The 12,166-nt window shown below is 34.9% G+C and overlaps 1 protein-coding gene across 5 annotated transcripts; it reads left to right on the top strand.

The window, feature by feature from the left end:
* On the top strand, window positions 1-12,166 carry LOC130740109 (MADS-box transcription factor 23-like). 5 transcript variants are annotated; one of them, XM_057592612.1, is made up of 10 exons: window positions 1-19; window positions 2,049-2,129; window positions 2,246-2,441; window positions 9,636-9,711; window positions 10,584-10,645; window positions 10,710-10,742; window positions 11,104-11,203; window positions 11,315-11,356; window positions 11,440-11,523; window positions 11,758-12,166. In XM_057592612.1, exons 3-10 carry the CDS (start codon window positions 2,260-2,262, stop codon window positions 11,896-11,898), a joined length of 720 nt encoding a protein of 239 aa, XP_057448595.1. In that variant the 5' UTR covers window positions 1-19; window positions 2,049-2,129; window positions 2,246-2,259; the 3' UTR covers window positions 11,899-12,166. The 5 variants fall into 5 exon arrangements, with proteins under 5 accessions (XP_057448595.1, XP_057448594.1, XP_057448597.1 ...); XM_057592611.1 differs by lacking the exon at window positions 1-19 and adding an exon at window positions 1,546-1,659; XM_057592614.1 differs by lacking the exon at window positions 1-19 and having other exon boundaries at window positions 1,937-2,129; window positions 11,440-11,481.

Consider the following 12,166-nt stretch of genomic DNA (forward strand, 5'->3'; position numbering starts at 1 on the left):
GCCAAGAGCGACTGCACAGGTACGATTGATATGTTGACCTGATTTGCGAGCTTTACTTTCCTTAACAAATTATGAATCTTAATTTATATGATTTTTATTTTGTTAGATTGTATCTTTATCTTATGAATCGGTTTGTCAAAGTGGAATGAATGATACAACCTTGTCAACAGAATGAGCTCTAAATGATTTGATTGTGGAAATATCGACGCTACATAAAACTTGACGACACATAGTATATATATGGAACTCAAAGCATACACATAAAGAACAGTGGAACTGGTTAACGATGTGTTGCTCATTTAATGTCTTATAGCTCGAGATTATATCATTAATTTGTATGCAAAAGGAGAAGCACTATATATATAGGAATTATATGCAAAAGTATCATATTTATACAGTCAAAATATTATAAGCATGTTGATTATAAGATGACTTTTAGTATGAAGAATGAACCAATAAGATTGAAAAGCATATCTAAATAGTTTAGATATATAACAATAGAGAGCAAACACTTTTCAAAATGGTTTCAAATATAATGCATTTGCGCGAAATACATACTTTGACAAAAAATTATAGATGTAAAGATTTGTGTGCTCTAAAAATGCATATGTAACTATTTTGAGAGTCTTTTCCCTAATAACATACATGTAGACCATTTCGATAAGTTTTTCAATATATGAGTTTCACATTATGATGTACGTTTATTTCATTTTATTTACAAATTTAGTGTCGGCCTAGTAGACGCTATGTAGCGTCGGCTGAGCCCACTCAACTGTCAATTAAGGCAAACTCTACACACTTGTATTAATTTGTGTAGATTGTGACCAACTCTAATTAGTCTTAGGATGTCGGGCCCATTGGCCCAAAGTTTGGCGTCGGATGAGCTAACGTTGATTTTGAGTAAAGGGTAAAACATCATCTTCACCTTCATTCCTCCACTCTCAAAGCCTTCTCCCACTGTGAACCCTAATCCTCTTCTGCCACTGCGGCTGCCTAGTCTCCTCCTTCCACCGCCCCAGCCGCTCATTGTTATCATTGTGAGAGTCGTCTATGACTCTCTATCCACTCCATTCAATCATGTGGTTGTTCCAGACATTTAGTCTCGCTGTCGTGACTCCCCTCCTCCGTTCAGTCTCGTTGCCACTCAGTCGGCGTTTCTTGGAGTTCATGCGCCTCCCCTTGTCGTGCCAATCCTCCCAAAGTTGTTCTCTCTTAAATTTGTAGTCATGCCGTCAAGGTTCTCTCTTAAATTTGTAGTCGTGACGTCAGCACTCTATAGAGTGATAATAGAGTACTGACTAAAAGTGGATGTACGCCTAACATTTTCATTAACGCTTTTTATATTGCAAGTCTACTTTTAAATTATATCTTAAAGTATTTTGTTATGATGTGGTTGTTAAGGCATCAGTGTTTTATTCACTAAAAAATTGATTTGAACGAAAAGAGTGGTGGTCTAGATAAAAAAGAAAAGCTCATATATACAATTGTGAGTTGACCAAGCAAGACGTGATTCTGGAATTTACTTTTTGTGTAAGCTGAGAAGTGTTTCGGGGTAAGGCAGAAGAAGGCTTGAAAGGGGTGAGTAAGGGTTTGTGATCAGGTGCAGTAAAAAGTGATTCCCGCATGAAAAGGAAAGCAGGTGCCGGGCGAGAGGTGAAGGTGAAGAATTTGTAATTAACTATAGGAATGACTTACTTATCACATCTCTCATATACTGCACTCAGGGATATCTATTGATTATTTCCTGGCTTAATTTCAAGTTACTAATTAGTCTAATTTACATGACCTGGAATTTTGATGATGCACTTAACGAGCTGATATGTAGTATGTTGTATTTGTAACGTGTCAGGGAGTTATACGGCTGACGGCGCCATAAGAATGCAATCTGTTGTATACTTAATAAGTTAATTCTCCTTGAATGATGCACTGTTCAAACTACAACTCATCTCATTTTTTTAAAATAAAATCATCAGCACACTATTCCACACTGCAAGCTGCTTTCCTTCCAATACTTTTCTGCTTATAAAGTTCTTGCCTTCTTCATATAGAATATGGAAAGGCATCACTTCTCACTCTTATTCTTGCACCATCAAACACTGATCTGACTCATCATCTTTAATATCTACCAAGTAAGATTTCATTGTCTCACACATGGATTAGTATCTTCTTCAAGGAAGTTTTGTGTCATACATAATTAACTCTAATTACAAATTGATTAGTCTGACTGTTTTCATGAACCCTAAAGGTGAAATTAGGAGTATGGGAAGAGGGAAGATTGTGATTCAAAGGATCGACAACTCCACGAGCAGGCAAGTGACTTTCTCAAAGAGGAGAAAGGGATTGATCAAGAAAGCCAAAGAGTTAGCCATCCTCTGTGATGCCCAAGTTGGACTTGTCATATTCTCCAGCACAGGAAAGCTTTATGAATATTCAAGCACCAGGTAATTAGTTTGTTCATATGATATATATCCTTAGCAATACAAATAAGAATATTGGATCTCATGTGTTTATGGACTGCTACAACTTCTATATGATAATATATAGTCTGGTGTGTTTGCTCTTGATTGATTTGTGATTCTGAATATATACAAATCTGTTACTGAAATCTAATTGATGTATTGTACTTTGTATTTAACTTCATGTTGGCATATCTCTCAAATAAAAACTATATAGGTAGCGCCTGGTTGGTGTATCATTTTTTAAAAGATATGATGGATGATGTGATAAAAAAGAAATAGCTACCAAGAAGAGTGAGGTTGAAAAAGGAGACCAAAGAGTAAGTGTGTTCGCATTACATGCGTGAAAATTGGATTGCAACAAGTATATATATATGGGTTATAGCACCCTTGTGCTATCTTATATACATGTTTTTGGCCTTTTAAAAGAAGAAAAATATGCATGGCTAGGTTGAAAGAGACCATGACCTAGGCGAATGAGCTATATCATATATGAGCACCATTACCATTCTGAAGTCCATCTCAGAAACAGATCTGGGTATGAAAATAATTTCAATTTACTGTATATACACCCAAAATTAAGTAGTGGTAGAAAATAAGTGAAGAGAGACAAAAGATATGTAGATGTGATATATGATACAGACATAACATGAAAAATTAGTTAGTTAGAGAGAAAAATAAGATGTATGAGAGGTAAATGTACGGTTGAGGTATTTATGAATAGTATGTTTGAATCAACTTTTATTTTTTCTAATTCAATTTTGTGCCTGTTTGTTTTTCTGTTTGCAACTACGTTTGGCATATGTTAATTCAGGAATTCACATTCCAAGAGAGAAAATGTGAAAGGGGAAGAGTGACCTCATTTACGTTTAATCTGACTGAACTGAAATAAAACAGGGCCTTTGTCATCCAAAAGCTTCTTAATTTTCATAGATAGTTTTGATTTTAAAATCAATTATAGAAGCATTTCCGGCATTGTGCAGTCAATCCCTATAGAAGTGAAATCTTGTGAAAGGTTGTATTACATTTCTAAACCAAACCTTCATGTGTGCTGGCTGCGAGACCCAGTGAAGGGATTCATATATATTTGATATTGGTTCACTGATATAAGTTTTAGCCAGCCAGCTATCTCCCAGCATGAACTATTCAATAAACAAAACGAAGGTTGATGAACTACAAATATATTAAGAAAACTGATTATAAAAATTTATTTCCATGAAAATTTTATATTCTCTCATTATCTTAAAAGCTTAAATGATTTGGTGAAACTCAAATAGTGTGTGTTTAGATAAACAGGTTAGTTAGTTTCAAAAAAAGATAAACAGTTTAGTTAAACATTTATGGCAACAAAACCGTTTATTCATAAACTAATATAAAAATTTAATTAAAATAAATTCAAAATAAGTTATAATAGATTTAAGTGTTCAGTTTATCGGTCGATTATAAAGCTATTAAAATAAGTACTTTCAAACACCAGTTATACTCTGAGAAAAAATTTAATAAATAAGTTCTTCCAAGTAGACAATATATCTATCACATGCCTTGGTACATGTACGTTATTCTTGTGACTTTAATACTATATCAAGAATTTGCCATTTTAAAGCTTAAACAAGATAGAAACATATAAATAATTTTGAAGAAATGTTATCAATACACTTTTTTTTTGAAAGAATTAATACACTCATATATCCTAACACACTTATAATGATTTATTTATTTTTTAGAAAGTCAATATATTTTGCTCTCTTCTTAAAAAAATTCTTAACTTTTTAAAAAATAAATCAATCATAACAAGTGTGTTAGAATATATCGTTAAAAAAGTATGTTGAAGGACAATCGCATGTCAACTTAGCATCCATCAAATGCATTGGTCGACCAGTAGAGCTGCAATCCACTTATAGGTTTGGTTTTGAATAATTAGGGCATGTTTGATTGCAGTTTCTAAAAACTATATTTAAAAACTGTTTTTCAAGAAAAAAATAACTGTTTGAATTAGATGTTTTCCAACATTAAAAAAATTGTAATATGAAAACTAAAAATTGAATCAGAAAACATATTTTAAACTATTCTAGTATTTTAGTCTTAAAAGCTAAAACTGTTTTAAAAAAGACAAACGTTTTTAAATACCCATATTTTTTTATCTTCGATGATGGCTATCAACTTAGTTCCCTAACTTTAAGTTTGACAATGGTTAAAGCTAGTTATGCAAGGATTAGAATCATGCACGCAGAATACCAAATTCCAACATGCTATAAATGGTGTTAGTTGAAGTAAGTGTATAGCATTAAGAATGAGGAAGTGTTGGCCAGCAGCCCCACACCAAAAGCAATATTTAAGTCTAATTTAGGATCACTATCATTGGAAAGTGTATCCATCAGATAAAGTGATGTCGCCACTAGTTTTGATAGAGAGCCTAATTAGGTTATTAAACCTAGCTGACCTAGCAATTTTAATTCGTTAGGTTTCATTGTATCAATCTTGTTTGGTTTACCCTTGTTAGGGTCTGGCGTGGGATTTGTTCCTTTTCCATATTGTATTCTTTGTTCTTAGTTTAGTCCATATATATGTTCGCTCTGTTTGGAATTTCTAGCACTTATATATGCTAGAAGATGTGTTTATCTGAATCCTTAAGCTTTCCGGTGAAGTCTACAATTTCATGTAGATTAAGGATCTATGTCTTCTCGATGAATCAATGTCCTCTTATGTGAAAATTCTCTCATGTTTTCTCATATTGAAATTATGAGAGTTTTTCCATGAGAGGATATTGATCCATTAAAACTATATGTGCTTTGAATTATGATAGTAGAGTATATGGTTTAATTATTTGTTCACCTTAAAGATAATTTCAAATGCAGAGCAATTAAATCACTATCACCATCCCAAACATAATCTTCCAGGAAGCTAGAAACATCGGGCGAGGTTGCTTTCCCAGCACATGATGAGACAGCATAAGTGCTCATGTCTCAGCCCTCAACCACCACCAAGACCTTAACTTAATCAACTTGAAAATATCAAATACAAAAGCCCCTATTGAGTTAAAAACCAAATCTTTTATCACGATCCGTAGAGTAAAATTTTGCACCCCAATCAACATTCAAATCTTTTTTGAGACGAATCTGAAGGGATGCCTTGGAAATCAAGAAAATTCTCCAGAGGAAAGTGGTGTGGTGTAAAATGAGTAACCTAGCAATTGTAAAACTAGAAATCAGCCCTTAGCCATTACTGAAAAAACAAAGAACAAGTGAAGAGAGTCATCCACATGATCTTCACATGATGTGCCAAAAGTTGAATCTTATTGCAGTATCGCTCTTCTCAGCAGACTAATCTTAGTATGTATTATTAAGAATTACCTTCAATAAAAAGCATTTGAAGGTGCTAGATCATTCATTCTAGAAGTTTTTACAGAACAAATGAACAATAGAATTCACTACAAATTTGTATGCTGACTTTAATTATCCTATAAGTTCTCGAAGCCAACTCCAAGAATCAGGAGTGTGTTCATGCAGGTTATGCATTCTAACATATGAGCTAATAGTTCACCTTCCCATTATAAAATGGTTCAGAGGAATTGAGAGAAGGAAAGGAACTTGAGGAGAAACCAAGGGGAAATGGATTTCAGATTATATATTGAATGAACATTGTTATCTTGAATATACACTATGGAGATTTATATACAAAGATCAGAAAGTCTAACTAAGTACAACTAAGCAATCTAGCTGAATACACAACAAACTAACTAACTGCATAACTTAGCTAGTTTAAATTATGTGCTTAAAATCCCCCGAAAGCTGAAGTGTGCTTATATCATGTGCAAGTTTATAACTAACTGCATAACTTGGCTAGTTTTTAGCATATTGCAGTACCAAAATCAACTCCCTTTGGCTTATTATGAAAGGTTCAATGGCCTGTATAGGGGCCTCTTGCATTCTCTGGTGATTTCACTTTGCACATATGCTTAAGTCTCACTTCGACAATGATCATACATTAACCATACTTCAAGCCAAAGTTTTATTTCACTTACAATCCTGGGGACAAGGAGTCTTGGATATAACATACCTTGACAAGTTATTGTATCATGTTATAGTAGGAAGTAGTCTAATAGTTCTGTCTTTCTTCTTCTCCGCCTTATTCCCTGAATCCCTGTCATGTCTGATAGAAGATAGATGGAACTAAGTAGTCAAGTGGTAAAATGTAGTGCAGAAATTTTGTTATCAATATACTTGTAAAGATCCAACCAGCTGTGTGTTCGTGAGATTGGACTTTGAAACTATGGATGTGTGACAAAAGGCATCTTTATTCCTATGACCTATCCAGACACACACATATGCAGTGATTTTATCTGTTTCTTCTTGGGTGACTCGAAGACAGAATCCTCATACCCAATAGGTGAAAAGTTCAGCTATTGGGATATTAAGCACCCAAGGTGAAGTCCCTTCTATCAGTGTTTTTTTGATACACAGATTGAAGAATCAAAACTCAAGAGACTAGGCTACATCCTTAACCTCCAAGTCTTTTCTCCACTATGACCAACACATGTTGGTGAAAATCACTCCTCTGTAATCTACATGCCATGTAAATCAGTCATTATAATATCAAAATTTAGTAGAAGCTTCAAGACAAATATATTTGACAATTAAGTAACAAAAAGAATAAGATATCTGAACCCAACATTCTATATAGCGTTCCAATGTATTATGCAGGTTAAGGTCAATAGGTCATCCAGAAAATATATCATATAATTCTAAAGTTTATTTCTGCTGAAGAAAAACACTGAATCATCACATAAATTAATTATCCTGATTACAACTTTCCTTTCTCCACAGATATCTTGTGTTATTTATTTTACAAACAAAACTATTGAAGTTCATAGACAAGTCACAAGTGGTTTAATACTGGCCCTTGTCCTTTAATACACCAGAGTCTAAAACCTGTTAAGAAAGGTTCATGCACACCCTACCAGAGGGAAAAGCATGCGGGAAAAAAAATCAATTATTAATGATAAGTATAATTGTACTCAATGTTGTGAAAAGCTAGATTCTACGTAGAATAGGAGAGGGGTTCAAAATCGTATAATCGTATAATCGTAAATTGAATCGTAAGATTCTACCATAAATAGAAAAACAAAAAAATAGCATTGATAGCATGGGAACACCTCAGGTTGGAAATTTTGGGTTGTGGAGGAAAATTTGGAAGCTTAAAATACCAGAGAAGCTTCGTTTCTTCTTATGGCTGCTTGCCCATGGTGCTTTGCCCACGAATGCTAAGCGTCTCCAGTCCCACCTAGCAGCGACCGCCGCTTGTCCCAGATGTACTGCAGAGACAGAGGACATCAACCATTTGTTTCGGTTTTGCCCAGATTCGCGAGACCTGTGGAGTAACTTCCGAACGGTTCTGCCAGCTCCCGCTGCTCACGTCGAGGTCGACACTTGGCTTGCTGGTTTACTGATACACCGTCACGCCACTTTGGCTGTTGCTATTTTATGGTGGTGTTGGAGGTGGCGTAACCATAAAGTTTTCAATGACAATGAGCTTCCTTTGAACATCATTCTGCGGTGCATCCTCCGGGACGAAGCCGTTTGGAGGAGTTCTCTTCAATCCCTGGTGCAAGAAGATCATATGGCGAATTTGGCTACCTTCTCTTCTTCCCCGACTGTGTCCATTGCCGTTGACGGTAGCTGGAATCCCTCGGTGAACAGGATGGGGTGTGCCGCTATTGTGAGGGACTCTTGTGGCAATTGGTTGTCTGCTATCTCTGTCAGTTATGCTTCTGGCTCGGCCTTTCTTGCAGAGATTCTTGCTATGGAGCTGGGGCTCCGTCATGCTCTGGAGATAGGCTACACCGAGGCCTCGTGCTCGTCTGACTGCTCGAAGGTTATCCATGCTCTACATGAAGGGACCAACATCACAAGCTACTGGAATAGGGAGGAGATATGTCGCGTTCGTGCTGCTATGGCAAGTATGCAGCATGTTACTTTGTTCCAGGTTGATCGAGCCAAGAATAACACGGCTGACAAACTAGCCCGGGAGGCTTGCTGTCAAGGCTCACCGGTTCAAGTTTGGAAGCAGCCACCTTCCTTCGTTTATGATTCTTTGTTTTTAGATTCTCTTAGTTAGTTTTGTCGTTTTGTTTCTTTTCCTCCTGTAACCAAAAAAAAAGTCACATCATTTAACAAAAATTGGAATAAAAATTCATCAGATTAACATCCATATAAGTCATAATCTCAATCCAAAATCATAAGAGTACTAGAACATGAAATTAAAAGATGAAACAGAGACGTTGAAGAATGAAGGAAAACAAAGATGTTGAAGAATGAAGAGAAAACATAAGAGGAAGAGACCTAAATAGAGACTACAGAAAACAGAGCATGAATGCGTGATTCAATTCACTCTACTATGAGTGAATTAAATAGGCAATTAGAGGCATGAAGGTTGGGTCACATGAGTTGATTTTTCGAAATATACAATCAGTTATTAATTCTTATCAATTAACCATTCAAATTTGGCAACTACAATCAATTAGAGCTTCAATTTCAAAATCCCCTAAATGCTGGGTGGTGGGTTGTTTTTTCCACAAAGTCAAAAAACTCTCTAGTTTCCCTAATTTTAGGAATCAGCTTCAAAAATTAAAAAAATACTAGAATCGTAAGATTCAATAGGATTTTATGATTTTACAATTAAAATCTAAGATTCTACGGGATTCCACCAAAAAAAGATTTTGCATGCGTTTTGAATAGGAGCAGTGCTGCAAAATCGCAAAATCTTTGCTAACATTGATTGTACTAGCATCGAACTAAAGTCAGCAATGAATCACTAGTAAAACTAAAAAAGATGATCAGCTCATGCTGGAAGTTATTATCACAATGTAACAATCACTTCTCATCCATACCTGTTCAAGTTGTTTCATGAATGAATCACATTGATACTTCACATCCTTTGGCAGGCATCTACACATGAACTTTGTTAGATTAATAATTTCTCATGGAAACCAAGCTACTGATATATATATATATATATATATATATATATATATATATATATATATATGTGTGTGTATCTTTGGATTCTAGGATATGCTATATGTTTTTCACAATGTCTTCTTCATATACAACTTTCGATGATCAATTGTACTAACAATTGAGTAAAACAAATTAAAATGTGTGATGATTTTTTTGTGACCAGCATGAAATCAGTGATCGAGAGATATAAGACATGCAAGGGGGAACATCAACTAATAAATCCAGAATCTGAAGCCAAGGTATGCTCTGTTAACCACTCTTCAGTATTGTCCCGTAACTTGTCCTGCCATAAATAAGTATAACAGCTACAAGCGAAACTGTTATCATCAATATTTTGTTTACTGACGAACTTATTAAGTGTGTAACTATGCCTCATATGACATATTTTCTAGGATCCAAAAACAGAACTGCATGTAATTTTTTGTTCTATATGTAAAAAGCAAGATCCACACCCTCTCCTCAATTGAGCAAATCATAACTTTATAATATAGTGAGCTAAATATCTTTGGCCAATCTATGAACTATCAGTACTTCTGAGAACAGAGAAAGGACTGTACTGACCTTATGTCACATAACTGCAAGATTTCTCATGCATCAAGTGTATCAAATGAATCCCAAGCATTACTAAAAGGAAAAGATTTGTTGACATCCGCATAGTGCAGACATTCAACAGATACCCAGAGTGAGAAGAGAAGAAAAAGAGAGAAACAATTGATTTGATAAAAAGAGAGAGATAGAAAGAAAAATGAGGTGTCGACTAGGTGTCTACAATAGTGCATAGTTTATATGTCTAAGTATCATTACTGTTTTAATCCTCCTCCTCATCCAAATAGATAACAATAAAACATGAATAGACTACAAAAGAACAACCTAAAAATGAATTAATAAGTATGTAGATCATGATGAAGAACAACCTAATTACATCTGGTCAGTGCTCATATTAAATCTGACAATCAGCTTCTTAATTTAAATCACATTGATTTCATATCTCATTATAGATCATGTTGAAGTATTCTGTTCAGTTCTAACTCAACATGATGAAAATCTTCCTTTTACTTCTTTTTTACCCTTTGCAGTACTCATGTACATCGTTTTACTTGATAATTGATAGTTTTGGCAAAGGGAGGCAGAAGGTTTAAAGCAGCAAGTGCAGAATCTACAAGAAAACCATAGGTACAACCTTTTTACTAATTTATTCAGAATTTTATTTTATAACTCTACTAAGTAAATAAAACAGGTACTCTTCTGGAAGCACGTCTCAGACAAGAAGGTATTACCATACTATATAGTAGGTGGCTGTGAACACTCTTGTTCCTCCTTTTCCTTTTTTATCAGAATTACATAAAGCGAAAGAAAAACGAAACCTTGCCAATCCCATGATTATGCACACAAGTGACATAACAATACTATTGAATACAAATTCTACCTTAGAGCTTCCACATCAATTAAGCACATTAGGCAACACACCCAAAGATATACATACAAACATTCTAATAGTGGTGATTAATACAAGAGAATGAATTTGCATATGACATTAAGCTATGTGCAAACATGCATTTTTGCTAATAATGGTGACTAATTTAAGAGAACGAATTGACATATCTCATTAAACTCTGCATTTGAGGACACAGGCAATTGCTTGGAGAACAGCTCTATGGTTTGAGTGTGAGAAACCTACAGGATCTAGAGAATCAACTAGAAATGAGTCTCCAAGGTGTCCGCATGAAAAAGGTCAACTAACTTTTAGATTCACACTGTGAAGGAATGAAGATATATGTGCTTGATTGATTAATGACCCGACTAACATAGACAGCAATTGACAATTTTAATCAAATTCTGCAGGAAAATACTCTGACAGATGAGATCCAAGAGCTGAACCGAAAGGTCTTTCTCAGCCATCACCTTGAATCAGCTAATTTTCCTCTAAAAAAATTCATAACACTGACAGACTTTATGTTTCAATACAGGGAAACCTCATACATCAGGACAACATGGAGCTTTATAAGAAGGTAAACCTCATTCAACAAGAAAACAAACAACTACGCAAAAAGGTAGCAAAGATTGTTAAATCAAAAGAGCCTTATATTTAACCATGCAGTGTGACAAAAGAAAGCACAGCTGCATAGATAAATCTCCGCAACACACTCTATTGAGCACACTCTCTACGATTGGTCTATTTCTTAAAATATCAGCGCAATTATAGAGATTGTGTTCAAAAGTATGTGTGACTAACTAGTATTTCTCAAAAAGCACATATTGGTTAACAATGAGGGTTCATGTCCCAGGTGTATGGCACAACTGAAACGGCGACAACGAGCAGAAATCCATTTGTTCTGTTTCCAAATGCAGGAGGGTATCCACAATCAGTGGTCCAATTTCAGTTAAGCCCGCCTGAGCAAGAAACATCAGGCAGTGCCACAATTTGAAGGTTGTGGAGTGATATTTCAGCAATACACTCAGAAAAATATAATGATGATATTGCAATTTGCAGCTTAATAAGGACATCAAATGAAGTGAAGGTTCATCTGGTATAGATGAATAGTATACTAATCACAAATCCCACAAGAGAAGCCTTAATGTAGTATTATTATCTGAAATTGGATGATAAAAGCTTATTATTATCAGTACAAGAACATTTTCATGTATAATTGCATATGCAAAATATCGAATAAAATCTTCCTTTTCGTGGCTTCA

The sequence above is a fragment of the Lotus japonicus genome, chromosome 2 (genome assembly GCF_012489685.1).
Source record: "Lotus japonicus ecotype B-129 chromosome 2, LjGifu_v1.2".
NCBI classification, from domain to species: domain Eukaryota; kingdom Viridiplantae; phylum Streptophyta; class Magnoliopsida; order Fabales; family Fabaceae; genus Lotus; species Lotus japonicus.

What these genes read in the sequence shown, in the direction of transcription:
- LOC130740109 (XM_057592612.1), top strand. Translation starts at nt 2,260, where the DNA reads ATGGGAAGAGGGAAGATTGTGATTCAAAGGATCGACAACTCCACGAGC. An exon ending in ATCCAGAATCTGAAGCCAAG is followed by an intron (nt 9,712 to 10,583) that starts GTATGCTCTGTT and finishes GATAATTGATAG; the next exon opens with TTTTGGCAAAGGGAGGCAGA. An exon ending in AGCACGTCTCAGACAAGAAG is followed by an intron (nt 10,743 to 11,103) that starts GTATTACCATAC and finishes TTGAGGACACAG; the next exon opens with GCAATTGCTTGGAGAACAGC.